Genomic DNA, 13,090 nt, shown 5'->3' with positions numbered 1-13,090 from the left:
CACTTTACAAAGTTGAGATGATTTTTCAAAAAGCTGCAGCTTTTTACAAACAAGGTTTTCACTCATTTCCAGCTCATCCATATCAGGATTACTAAAATACATATTGCCTGAACATTACAGCAGCATACCATCCCTGATCATATAGAACCTGCATAAAAGCTCTCATGCATCTCTGCTTGTTGCGCGTCTAACTCGTTAATCATCACAGGTCCTCAAAGATTTTGTATCTTTCAAATAAGATAAATATATTAAGCTTTACTCTTTTTTTCCCCAACTCTTAAAAGCAACACTTTGTCTTAACAGAAACAAATGGAGGAAATCTGTTTTGAACTACTGAGGAATTTTCTTTTTTTTTTTTTTTTACAAGTGCAGGAAAAACAAACAAAACCAGAAAACAAATTTCAATCTGCCGCAGCAACTGTGAGAAAATTCCACGTCTCACAGATCTTCCTTATGGTTCTTCATCTGTGCCTTCTTTCTAGCAGTCCAGCAGAAGAGTGTCTGACCAGCTGTGTTTTTCCTTGCCAGTGAGGAAAATGGGTCACCTCCATTCTTGGCATTAAAGGATTCTCCATCCCGTTTAAGCACAGGGCAGCATGAACCTTCTTTTGTCACTCCACATCCCTGCGCAGCCACGTCACCGAAATTCGTAAATAGGCATACTGTGCTCTCGAATATGGTTCAGGCTTAAAGACTGGTACCTGCAGGAAATAAGTTGGAAAAACAAAACCAATCATGAGACATGTGTTCATGTGAAAAACTGCAAACTTAAAGTAACCGGTGCTACTTGGGTACTTTAAGACTCAGAAAACAAAGTTTTTGCAAATGGCGCAGATTCAGTTTTAATTTGAAAAAGTAAACTGGCAAAGAGAGAGACACTTCTGGAAACATTCCTGATAGGATCTCATCTGCTGCAATAATTAAGCCAAACATTGTGCACATTATACCACAATGTATCAGCGTTTAAGAATTTCGCCTGTAAAATGGCAGCTATGCCCTAAACATCAAGCATGGTTTGGGTAAAGAATCATACAGTGATCATTGTCTGCATGTTTGACTAAATTCTTTCTAAACCTGTAGGAGGAGGAGTCATTTTTGTCAATTGTGGGTGACTGATGCCTTGGGATGGAATAAGCCCATCAGTCCTTCGGCTGACTGAGTTAATAGTACAAATGGCAATTTTTATTTATATAGCACATTTAATTCTAAGTACAGTAAATGTGCTTCACACAGAGAGATTAGAAACATTACAACTTGTGCAGGTTTTACAATGCTTTCAGGCAGTAACATGAGTGAAATGACAGCAATATGAGGCCATAACAAGTTATAGAAAAGAATACAAAGGACTGTTGAAAGCAATTTAAAACTTAAGGAAACATGAGGAAATATTATTACCTTCAGGAATTATATCAATGTTGTGTGAGTACACCTATTCAAATTGGGATGACTCCCTCTAGTGATACATAATAACCCTGATACTGTTCCAATTTATTCCCACTTTGCACCACCTCCCAATTTATATTTTTCTGCTATTACAGCCACCATATAGTCCTGGCTTACTTTCAGTAGCAAAGCATTTATTACCACTGCTACTCTTCCCCTTTACAATCCCAATACCAAAAAACTTGTACAAATGAATAAAAACAAACAGTGATTTGTAAATTTCAGAACAAAATGTTTGAACTGCACAAGTGTAACACTTAAATACTTTAACTCATTTTGAAGTTGATGTAACAACATGTCTGAAAAGTTCATCTAAGAGAGGCAAAGTTTCCCAGAAGCAAGGATGGTTGGAGCTTAGCAATCGACAGGAAACCGCATCTAGAAACTATTGAACAAATTCAGAAAAACGTTTCATAACACAGAATTGTGAAGACTGAATATCTGATTTACAGTATCACATCAAAGACTGAGAATCTGAAGAAATCAGCACACAAGACTAAAAATCATCAATTCATTTGTTTCTGCTTCTCTAATTCAGATTCAGATTGTGTTGAAGGTCAAGGAAATTGAAATACCTTTTGAAAAATAAGAAAGCTGGTCCTTATGACAAAAAAGGAGATTGACCACCTTGTTGTTGGCAATACTCTAACAAGCCAGCATCTCTCTGGTATATGAGTGCATTAGTGCCTATAATTGGCAGCTTGTACATCTGGAACAAGCACGATCAGTAGGGATGGGTACTGGTGTCCGGTGCCATGATGGCACTGGTTCTGACATAAACGGTAGTAACCAGACCGAAAAGCAGCGCACATTTCGGTGCTTTATTTCGGTGCTTTTTTTTCCTGAGCTGTGATACACTTTAGATTCTAGCCAATCATTTTACGTTTCCGAGGATAGTAGGCGGGGCCAGGTACGTACGTTCTGTTAGAGCAGAGCTACAGATTAAAAATGTCCAAGGCGAAGCGGTTAAAAGTCTGGCTGTACTTCATAGCAAAATATGCAAACTCAGCAGCCTGCAACAAGTGCTTTAAGCTGATACTGTGATACTGTCAAAGGAGGTAACACCTCAAATCTGATGAAACACCTGGCGACGCATAGCGTTTTTTTTAAAAGCCCAGAAATGCGCCGTATTTGATAGCTTGCTGCGAGACCTCACACTGAGCGCATCTACTACGGGCGGGTTGCCTGTTATGCAACATCCCCCAAAAACACGAAGAGGAGAGTCCTGGCCCCTAGCCCTGCCAGTGTAGCAGAAATGATGACGGATGATGGTGGCAGCAGCCGTTCTTCTCTGCGTGAGTAGCTAATTTACGTTGAGTAGGCTAACCACGTTATTACATTAATGCAGGTAAGGTGAACTAGCAAACATCATCATAGCTACATGCGGCTGTCCTCTTGTTTGATGGCAGATACTCCCTTCACCCTGGCTAAAAAGGCTAAAATGACCAAAGAAAAAGTGGAAAACAGTTAAACATGAGAGGTTTAGGACAAAGTTTGTGTTTTTTCCATTGTTTAAGCACTGCTTCCAGCCAAGAGTGATACCATATATGCCCCATAGCTGCAGAAAAGGCTAACATTGTTATCTTTTTACAAAAAACAGCTGAACATGAGAGGTTTTTGGACCAATTTTGTGTTCTCCATTCTTTAAGCACCGGTTTGAGCACCGGCACCGTTTCAAAAGTACCGATTTGGCACCGGTATCGGCTAAAACCTAAACGATACCCATCCGTAACGATCAGTGCTAAAAGGTATATGCGGGTTTTAGAACATATCCTCTCATCCATAAGTCTTTTCTCCCCACAGGAGGCCTTCAATATTTCAGCAAGACAATGCTAAACCATATACTGCATCAATTACAGCAGCATGGCTTCATAGTTGAAGAGTCCAGGTGCTGAACTGCCTGCCTGCAGTCCAGACCTTTCACCAACTAAAAACATTTGGCACATAGTGAAACAAAACGTACAACAAAGCCAACTCGGGCAGCTACAATTCTATGAAGACGAAAGCCCAGCAGCTGAACTTGTCTGTTCCAGGTAGTTTATAGAAGATTAAGAAAATAGGAGGCTACACATTGGTAAACACAGCCCTTTCTCAACTTTTGAGACGCGTTTCTGGCCTCAAATTACAAATGAGTTAATATTTTTCTTAAAATGGTACATTTGATCGTTTTATTTGTACTACTGTGAATAAAAGTTTACGATTTGCAAAATTTTACACAACATTCCAACAAACACATGGATGCAAAGTCACGCGGCTGAGGTGCATGTGTGAAAACTGTTTTAATGATTAGTAATTACCACTCTGAGCTCCGATGATAATAGTAACCCTCAATAGTGGCTGTGGACTTCTGGAAGCAGATGTAGTAGAAACCTGCAAAGGAGGCACCACTGATATCTTTGATCGTGTGGTCTGGAACTAGAAACTGCTCCTGAATGCACAACAAGAGCGGAGGTTAAAGTCTGACCCCAAGCTGAGAACATGCACAAATTAATTTCACAGCTAAAATGAATGACAGAGTGCCAACCTTCCACCTCATGAAGATATAGTCACTGTTTTCCAGTGCATCATAGTCAAAGTCATCAGAGTTGAAGTTCCTGGCATATTTGCAAAAAGCCTTAAACTTGCTCTGGTGACAAAACAGAAGAGCAGGAAATAAATACCAACATCTGCAACAGATCTTCTGACAGTAACCATTTGGATATAAAAGAGTTGGTAAACAGGTGTCAGCAATCACATTAATTAAAGCACTGCATCATTAGTAACACCTGTGCTACTCATACTCCTTAATATCAGGTCAAAAAACAAAAAAACAAAACTGTTGTGAAATAGGCTTTGTTTGATTCCCCTACTTTATCTTCTACATGGCAGAAGATAAAGTAGGGGATAAAGTAGTATAAGTGTTAAATAACACAATAGGTGTTATTTAACACCCATTGTTAGCTGAAAAATCAGGAATGGCGAAGCAATGACCTCCACACACAACATTAGGAAAGGCTTTCCTGAAAGACATGAGGACACAAACTGCCCTCAAACTGGTTAGATAAGGAGCTGTGGCGACTTTAACTGTGCCCTTTTGAGAAAAAGCTGTGTCATGGTATCCAGTTTTCCAAGCTAGAGAAAACTGACACATGTCCAAAAACTTAAAAATCAATGATGAAGAAAACTAAAAGCACGACTTACCCAGTGTTTTTTATCCACATCCTCATCCGCATCCCACTTTCTAGTTAAAAATGGCCTCTTCCGGCTGATCATTTCTCCAGCGAAGAACGTTGTTAGAGTCGGATACTCCTGCCAGACACAGAATGAATTAGGAGGGAAAGATAAAACGGGACTGTTCGCAACGTGATTTGGTACTCGTTTTAAAACTGCATTTATCCTGCACTGTGCAAATAGCCTATTCAAATGTCCAGATTTCCTGTGATTTACATGTTGATGGGCAGGGCTTAAGCTTCAGGATCAGCAGAATAGATGTAGTGCATTATTCCTTTTCATCTGGCTGCTTTCACAATTTCTTAAAATATGGTACTGTATAACATGTAAAAATAATAAAGCAGCATTAAGAGGAATGCTCCCTTGCTTTAATTTTCTCATGGATACCAGGTGAGCTTTAATACAACTCCTTCACTCACAACCTGACTTCTCATCTTTCACTCGCTCTGCCCAAGCTGAACTTTAACCCAAGATCCCCCTGACCTTTTTGCTTCCATATGTTACATAATGTAATGGGTATACAGCTGACACTTGAGCTTAAGCATGTGTGGTTAGCCCTAAAGGCCTCACATCTAGCCAAATCTACTTTGCTTAAGTTGAATGAATGGGATTGTTCTAGGGAAAGTTTTAAAAAAAAGGAGTTGGTTGATGCAACCAAGCTGGCCATTATTTAACTAAAGTTAAACTTGGCTCTTCTTTTACTCATAAGTTGATTGATTACATTTTTAAGATTTTTTGCTTTTGAAGTGGAAACGTTGTGAACCACTGGTCTAATGTACTCTGTCACATTGCAGTCTGCTTAAAGCGAGTGGAAACCAGTCAGTGGAACGACTTCAAAAGAATAAAGGTCAGTCTTACTACTCATGATGTAGCTGGGAGACTTACCTCAGTCAGGCCATTGATTTTCAGGTAGCCACACAAATACGAGTCCTCTACAGTCACATGCTGAGAAAGACAGAACACATATTTTACTGATGGTTCCACATGACGAGCACAAAATCCTTCATGGTAACAAGAAAACTGTCTGTAAGTTGGTGGGAAAGCTCACCGAGATGGGAAATATTATATTAGCTGTGTCAACACCAGCTGCTATATTAATACTGCAATTTAGGTAGCTTTGAGGGGGGGGGGGGGGTTAAACGCCAACTTGTCTGTGAAACATCGGTTTTTAAAGCCAAGTTGTCCCAAATTCAAACTCCAAAAGAAGACATAAGGTCATTAAGCTAGCTCAAAATTTGCTCAACATGTAGGAAAAGCAACAAAAAACAAAAAATGAGCTAATGAAGCTAACATCTGGAAAGATAGCAAGTTAGCAACTATGGATGCACAGAGTCTACTCATATGCAGACTTTGTATATAACTATACAGGACCACAAAATTACCTGCAAGACCACCTCAACGTCGTACGAGTTGCCTTTACTCTTCTGGTATCCACGAAACTGTGCGCCGCTGTACAGAAGCGAGGTGGCCACCCCCGGCTGGTGGGTGTTGATCGGGGCAGGGGGGACGAGAGAGGCCGAGGATGGGCAGGCCGATCGGGTGGTGCCGCGGTACTCTGCTCGGACAGGCATGACGAGCGATAAGGTGCCACCGTCAGCAACCGTCATGAGCTTTGTCACCGGGAACACCGCAGTTGCAGAGAGAAAAAGTGGGTGCTGAGACAGGAGGGCCTGTCAGCTACGTAAATTCTCAGAGCTCCAAAACTTCGCTCAAATGAAAACCTAGTCCGAGAACTCGCTTCTGCCAAACGCCTCTTCCCTGAATTTGATTGGCTGGGAACTGGCGCGCGGCTGCTTCAGCTGGATTCTTATTGGAAAAGGCACCGAAAGTTGTTCTGGGTATTGTATTCAAATCTCACGCAGTTCAAGATTTTTTTCTTTTAACAGTAGCTTTATTTATACACTTTAACACAGACAGCGACCAACTCACGTTTGCATGATTTAGTGCTGAAGTGCTGAAATCACACATAGAATCATACAATATTTTAGAAAGTGTTGAGATCAATTAAGGTTAATTCACAGCAGTTCAATTACATAATTAGGTAAACAAAAGAGCAGAATGGTCAACGGCTCACCAATCTGGAAAAAAAACAGTGTATACAAATTGTGTAACAATTTCAGTTCCATAACATGCAATTGTAAAGACTAAATATCTCTTCATCTACAGCACATAAAATCATCAAAAGATTCAGAGAAAATCTCTGCCCAAGAGACAAGGCTCAAAATCACTGCATTACACACAGGTGCTATTCCAGTGCATGGACTCAGGAACGCTTCCCAAAAAAACATAATTTGCTGTACCGTCCACAAATACAGGTTAAACATCCATGATGGAAAAAAGAAGACACGTTATTCACATACACCACTGTCTTTTCTAGACTAATGCTCATTTACAGTGCTGTGAAAAACTATTTTCCTCCTTTCTGATTTATACCAATATATTAGTTTATTCATGCCAACAGTCAAACATGGTGGTGGTAGTGTGGATGGTCTGGGGCAGCTTGTGGCCGTGATGTCTTCATCAGTACATTTGGTTCTATGTAAAAAAAATGTCCACTTGGGTGTTTCCTAAGTCAGGAATATCAGTGGATGATGTAGGGTGGTGGAAAGAAATGGGGCAGGGGTGGGGGTCAGGGGGATGAAAGCAAGAGATGTTTGCAAACAGTCTCTGACAAAAAAATAACATCAACAAACAAACTTGTGAATACATTACTGCATTGCACACTGACCAAAATTTTCCACGTGTGGGACTAATAAAGGTTTATCTTATCTTACATTTTTCCTCTTCCAATGCTTTCCAGGCTTCCTGTAATTTGATCTCTATATTTTCAACATTCTTTGTATTTTGCATTGCCTTTGCTGTCTCTTGCATTTTTTTCTCCTTCTTAAGTGCTTTTTGAGCTTCTAACAATGCCTTCTTTACATTTTCAGTCTCATTTCTTGCCTCCTGTTTACCCCCTTTTCTTCCTCAAGTGTTTTCTGGACATTCAATAACTCCTTCTTTAGCTGTTCAGCTTCCTTCTTTGCATTCTCCAGTTCGTTTGTTGCCTCCTGCCTTTTACTTTTCTCCTCTTCAAGCGCTTTAAGGACTTCCTGTAATTCTTTCTTGGGATTTTCCGCTTCCCGTTTTGTGTTTTGAAGTTTCTTTTTTGCCATCATTTCTTTTTTTTCTCCTCTTCAAATACTTTCTGCACTTCCAACAGTTGTTTTGTATTTTTGCTTGCTGCTTTCTCCTTTTCTTCCCTTTCTGTGCTTTCTTGACATTCAGCACTTCCCGCTTTGCACTTATAACTTTCTTCTCTTTATTTTCTATTCAATTTCTTTGACCTACGACCTCCACTTTTCACTTCTTCAAGGGCTTTTGGATTTTAAGATTCCTTGTTTACTCTCCACCGTTTTGCTTATCTTTCCTTGGTCGTTTTGGCCTTTTCACCAATAAATGAATCTTTTACAGAGAAATTCAGGGCAATTGATGTTGTCTTATCTGAATTTGTTTGTAGTGAACTGCAGTTTTCTTTGTTGTGAGCAGAGGTGGTTGTATAGATGCCTTTCCTTCCCCCAAAGGGGATTTGTGTCTCTGCCTGGAACTGAACCAGCAACCTTTCATTTGCAGAACGAGTGTGCAAGTACATCACAGAGCCACTGTGATAAATACACACACACAAAACAGAGAAATCAGAAAGGGGTTAAATACTTTTTCACAGCACAGTAGCTCATGCCCCGAGTATAGGTTCTTGCTCTGTATCTTTTTTTCTCTTTTAGCGATAGTGTTTGAACCCTCATTTGTGAATACAACTGTATTCACTGACAGTGGTTTTTGAAGTGTTCTTGAGGCCACCAAGTGGTTTCCACTATATCAACTCCTCCAGCTGCTCCCTCAAATTATCCACATATCTGTGGATGTCTGAGATGTTCATGCGGTTCCGCTTCAGTTCCTCATCTCGTATCTGTAAAAAGCAACAAAGCCATCAAACAAATAAATAGTCTTTGATCAAAGAAATATTAAAATAGAGTGCAAAGGTCTTGAGTCCCCCTCTCATTTCTTTATATTTTGCTAAGAAAATGGGAAATGCATGCAGTGATTTATTGAAAGGCGTAAAAAACAACTGGAAAACAAAGCAGAGCCTGAAAATCAGTATTTATTATGTCCACCTTTATTCTTCAACAGTTTGAACTCTCTTAGTTGTAGTTTTCAGGAATAGTTGAAGGACATTCAAATCTCTTCTTTGGATTCTGTTCTCTCAAGAAACACTATTGGAAATCCTACAGAACTACTGCTCAAGATCACTTAAAAAATACAAAAAGATTTGGTTACTTGGAAGCAACATATAAAGAAATGACGGTAAGTACAAGATTTATATGTCGACTTTACATTAGACTGTTTGTTTAATGTAATTTCAGTTCTCTACCCCCTTAATGAGGGCCTCCTTCCAGGCACTGATGCCTGTAGTCAGCTGAGTCTCTCGGTCATTGATCTTCAGGAGGTGGTTATTGTGGGCTGTGGCCAGTGCATCTATCACTGCATCTCTGTCTTCAAACAGCTAAAATATAAAACATAGGAGTGACAGAATGAGGCCTTGATACTGTTAGCGCACCATGTTTTAAGCTCACCTGAAGAAATATATTATACTTGATCTGGAATTGAAAAAAATATAATGCAGTTTTTGTATTTTCTTTGATTCTTTTTCTTTTTTCACTCTTTGAAAACTACACGCAATGATCTGCACCCTCTATTCATGCACAGTTATCTGTTAGATTAACAAAGACCAGAACAGAGACAGAAACTTGCAGGGGGTTTTTTTTCAGCCATATATTTGTAACCATATATTTTGTAATACCAGTTTGGCTTATAAAGGACGACACTGACCATTATAACATCATCTGGCAAGTCCTCCTTCCGGGCGTCTCTGGCCACTGTCTGCAAGATTTTAGCAGCAACTATTTGCATCTTCTGATAATAGTCATCTTCAAGATCTCGACAGTGGGAGAACGTATTGTTTTGTTAAAGAAATCACTCACACAGGAAAACATCTGTTTGATTAAACCCCATTAAACCCTCATTTGTGCTACGACACTCTGGTGAGTTGATGAACCACTTTCTTCTGCTTATCCAGTTTAAGGTTGCAGGGACAGGTCACCAGTGAGTCGGAGTGCTCATGACTATATAATTACTAGCATACAGTAATGAGTGTTTTTAGAATGTTTTTGAGGCAGTTCTGTTATTTTCCTGTAAAAAAAAAAAAAGGATATATCCCCTGTGCGATTTCACTGAAGTGTCTAACCATGTCTGAGATTCTGCTCTCAAAAGTTTTGATCTTCTCCTAAAATGACCAAGCAGCATCACTTTGATTAAATGTGAAACACAGACATACAGTCTCATGACATATCAAGTATTTTAACATAATTTATAAAATAAGAAATTTCATGAGATTTCATTGAGATATTTTACAAATTATACAAGTGTACAAACTCTAGCATACACTAACCTCCATCTCGCTGACCAGCTGAAACTCCAGTGTCATGAGGTTTTTACAGAGCCGGTTAATTTCACCATTGCAGTGGTCAATCTTGACTTTGCGTACCTCTGGGTCTGATAACTGCTGCAACTCTTCTGTCCGCTTTAAAGGAGAAAACACAAAATATCATCTCATGCTGAGTCACTGCATTCATGTAAATCACTGTGCACACGGAAAAGGCTTGCCTCTTTGTGTTCATGATTAAACTTTGCTAACATCTGCGACGCCTTCTCCTGGCAGTCTGTCACAGCCTTTTTTTGGCAACTGAAGAAAGACTTCACCTCTGTCTCCCTTCGTTTGTGCTCAGCCAAGCCCCTTTCAAATAACTGTGTACACAGCTCCCCCATTTGGTGCTCAAATGTAAGTGCAAGGTCAAGGAACCAAAAGGAATGATTGGTTTAGCCTGTACTATGACAATAATAACAATACACGCATGGATCAGGAAACCAGGATGATAAAAGATATCTTTGAATCAGAGAATCCATTCCTGGTGCACAGTGCAGTGTTTGTGCTTTTGGATCATCTTTAAACATGGTCTTAAACAGAGAAGAGCCATTAAGGAACTCCACAAAGGCATCCTTCACAAAAAACAACAAAAAAGAAAACATAAGTGTCAGACTGTATGTATACAAATCAACAGATGAGTCACAAAAAAAGATAGTACTCGGTGTAATTTTAGCTCAGCTTCGTGTCTTTGTCGAGCCTCATCAGCCTGGTGTAGCTCCAGCTCTTCAAGTCTCATTTTCTCAAGGACATAGTGATATTTGATAGATGCTTCCTTTCTCTGTACGTACACAGAAATAAAATTTTGTTACTCTGCATCAACCAGCAATTCATAAATGCACATGAGGATGACTTTCAAACAAGCTTGGGTACAGTCAGCTTTACTGTTACATCTGTCTCCCTCTCATTCACACACATACTCTGTTTTGCTTCTGCTGACCTTCCTTCTTCTCTCTAGCACACCTCCATTTCTCCAGACTCTCTTCCACCTGCTCGCTACTCTCACTACAGATCCCATTTTCATCTGCAAACATCGTAGTCAACCTGTCCATCACCACTGCAAACAAAAAGGGGCTCAGGTGTAATCCTATCCCCATCTTGAACTAATGTGTCACTCCTTCTGCACACCTCACCACTGTCTCACTGTCCTCATACATGTCCTAGGCTTGGGTATACTCATACTCTGTAAATGTGTATGTAAATGCTACTTTAAAGGTAAGCGCAGAACAAAATGTAGATTGGGTTTGCACTTACTGTCTTCTGGTCAAGTATTCTGGAGTCTAGGAACATCAGCTTTGGAAAGTAGGCAGCGATGAAAAATCTGTAATCACCCTCGTTTAGGAAAGGATTTCCAAACAGGTTGAACGCTGCCAGGTTCTTGAACTTCCTGAGGTAGAGCACCTTTGAAATGCATTAGGTTAATTAAACAGTATCACATGAATGTTTCCCCATACTTGCATGGCAAATGCAGAAACGTTTCTTACATTATCCAACTGCCCAATTAGGTTGTTTGAAATGAAGAAGTGAGTTAGGTTCTCAAGTGTGTCCATATTTTCAATGACAGAGATTTTGTTGTTGGATAGATTCAGCACTTCAAGCTTCTGCACACACTCCAGACCCTCTATTTTCTCAATCTGGTTGAATGACAGATCTGAGGGACACATTCGAAATGACTCTCATCATTACCAGTAGATTCTGAGCTGATATAAGATGGCAGTGCCTACACATCATTTGGTCAACAAGAACAAACTTTGTATCTTACTAAGCCACGTCAGATTAATCAGATGGTCCAGTCCCTGGATCTTTTCTATAGCATTGTTATTTAACTCAAGTTTGGACAAAGATGAGAAGTCCCATAAGTGATCAATCCTCAGGATGTCTGAAAATGTATAAAAAAGCATCCTCTCACTCAAACAAAATCAGCATGCTAAACATTGCTACATTCCTCATCACCTTCATGATTTCCCCTTACTTTTGTACTCCAGTCTTAATTTCTGGACTTCATTAAAGTGGATTTGGCTCGTATCTGGAAAACGCAGGATGTGATCTGGTTTAAACTGTTCATGCACAGCATGCTGCAGGATCTCTTTGTCCATCGACGTGGGCTCAGAGATAATATATTCCGAGCTCATGCTGCTGTTTTGTGACCGGAGACAGACTTGGCATCACTTTACACTCTGATAAAAAAAGAAAAAAGAAAAATATGTCATTAAAAACAAACAAAACTTAAGAAACCAGGAAGGGGGTAAATGCTTTTTCACATCATTGTATGCAAATTTGAGGATATTGCTCTGAATATACTGCCAAACACCGTCATTGGCTCTCTAAGAAATAAATAAATGAATTTAGCCAAAGCCAAACCTAACTACTGCTGTTTTTGTCACCGTAAAACGCTTAAAAATACAGAAAACCAGCTGGTGTTATCGATAAATTCAGTATGCCGCTACTTACCCCTGTTGTTTACGCTCAGTTACATAGCAACAGGTTCATTTTAAGCTGCATTCAAGTACTTGATCCCGTTGAAAAAGGCATCAACCTGAGACAAGACTCTGTAAGAGTTTTGCTTTAACCAAAAATTCTGTCTTTTAAGTCTGAGGTTATCTTGTAATGTACATGTATGTCTTATATTCATAAAAGCACCACAAGTCGAAATTGTGTTTAGTTGGGATCACACATTTTGTGAATTTTTTTGGGGGGTAGGTAGCTTTTTCAAGATATGAGCTATTTATAGTCAACAACAATGAACGTTCATTTTTTATATTCCAAGGATTTAATCCTTGTCTGCATTGTTTTTATTAGCTGTTTAGAGTTATTATTCCCCTCTGTAATAATTAAATGCATGCACGTAGAAAAGGTTTGTTGAACATAGCTTTAGTTACTGACTGTGACTGACATCGATTGTAGCCACACGTGTCCAAA

General features: G+C 39.5%; 2 protein-coding genes across 4 annotated transcripts; both read right to left on the bottom strand.

Annotated features, from left to right (window-relative positions):
- Window positions 1-341: 341 nt before the first annotated feature.
- On the bottom strand, window positions 342-6,416 carry gid4 (GID complex subunit 4 homolog). The gene is made up of 6 exons (XM_085454104.1): window positions 6,036-6,416; window positions 5,539-5,598; window positions 4,624-4,731; window positions 3,968-4,069; window positions 3,741-3,871; window positions 342-701 (listed from the first exon to the last, which is right to left on the bottom strand). Exons 1-6 carry the CDS (start codon window positions 6,258-6,260, stop codon window positions 638-640), a joined length of 690 nt encoding a protein of 229 aa, XP_085310230.1. The 5' UTR covers window positions 6,261-6,416; the 3' UTR covers window positions 342-637.
- Window positions 6,417-6,542: 126 nt separating this feature from the next.
- drc3 (dynein regulatory complex subunit 3) lies at window positions 6,543-12,656 on the bottom strand. Of its 3 annotated transcripts, XM_085454098.1 has the most exons (14): window positions 12,623-12,656; window positions 12,144-12,348; window positions 11,934-12,050; window positions 11,656-11,822; window positions 11,426-11,572; window positions 11,112-11,195; window positions 10,833-10,952; window positions 10,634-10,746; window positions 10,354-10,528; window positions 10,139-10,270; window positions 9,903-9,973; window positions 9,520-9,643; window positions 9,062-9,193; window positions 6,543-8,599 (listed from the first exon to the last, which is right to left on the bottom strand). In XM_085454098.1, the coding sequence occupies exons 2-14, from the start codon at window positions 12,301-12,303 to the stop codon at window positions 8,504-8,506; spliced, it is 1,638 nt and encodes a 545-aa protein (XP_085310224.1). In that variant the 5' UTR covers window positions 12,304-12,348; window positions 12,623-12,656; the 3' UTR covers window positions 6,543-8,503. The 3 variants fall into 3 exon arrangements, with proteins under 3 accessions (XP_085310224.1, XP_085310225.1, XP_085310226.1); XM_085454099.1 differs by lacking the exon at window positions 11,112-11,195; XM_085454100.1 differs by lacking the exons at window positions 6,543-8,599; window positions 9,062-9,193; window positions 9,903-9,973 and having other exon boundaries at window positions 9,526-9,626.
- Between the last annotated feature and the right edge of the window lie 434 nt (window positions 12,657-13,090).

The sequence above is a fragment of the Copadichromis virginalis genome, linkage group LG4 (genome assembly GCF_057382275.1).
Source record: "Copadichromis virginalis isolate Kocher_CV1m ecotype Utaka linkage group LG4, C_Virginalis_male_GT1.1, whole genome shotgun sequence".
Classification (NCBI taxonomy): domain Eukaryota; kingdom Metazoa; phylum Chordata; class Actinopteri; order Cichliformes; family Cichlidae; genus Copadichromis; species Copadichromis virginalis.
This window is presented reverse-complemented; position numbering and strand designations above follow the sequence as displayed.

Bases quoted from the DNA above. Each gene is read 5' to 3' on its own strand.
- gid4 (XM_085454104.1), bottom strand. From the start codon at position 6,260: ATGACGGTTGCTGACGGTGGCACCTTATCGCTCGTCATGCCTGTCCGA. The intron at 4,070-4,623 runs GTAAGTCGTGCT...TTTTGTCACCAG, and splicing joins ATGTGGATAAAAAACACTGG to AGCAAGTTTAAGGCTTTTTG. The intron at 3,872-3,967 runs GTTGGCACTCTG...TTGTGCATTCAG, and splicing joins ATATCTTCATGAGGTGGAAG to GAGCAGTTTCTAGTTCCAGA.
- drc3 (XM_085454098.1), bottom strand. From the start codon at position 12,303: ATGAGCTCGGAATATATTATCTCTGAGCCCACGTCGATGGACAAAGAG. The intron at 10,747-10,832 runs GTACTATCTTTT...TTTTTTGTGAAG, and splicing joins CTGAGCTAAAATTACACCGA to GATGCCTTTGTGGAGTTCCT. The intron at 9,974-10,138 runs GTTAGTGTATGC...TGGTCATTTTAG, and splicing joins AGCTGGTCAGCGAGATGGAG to GAGAAGATCAAAACTTTTGA.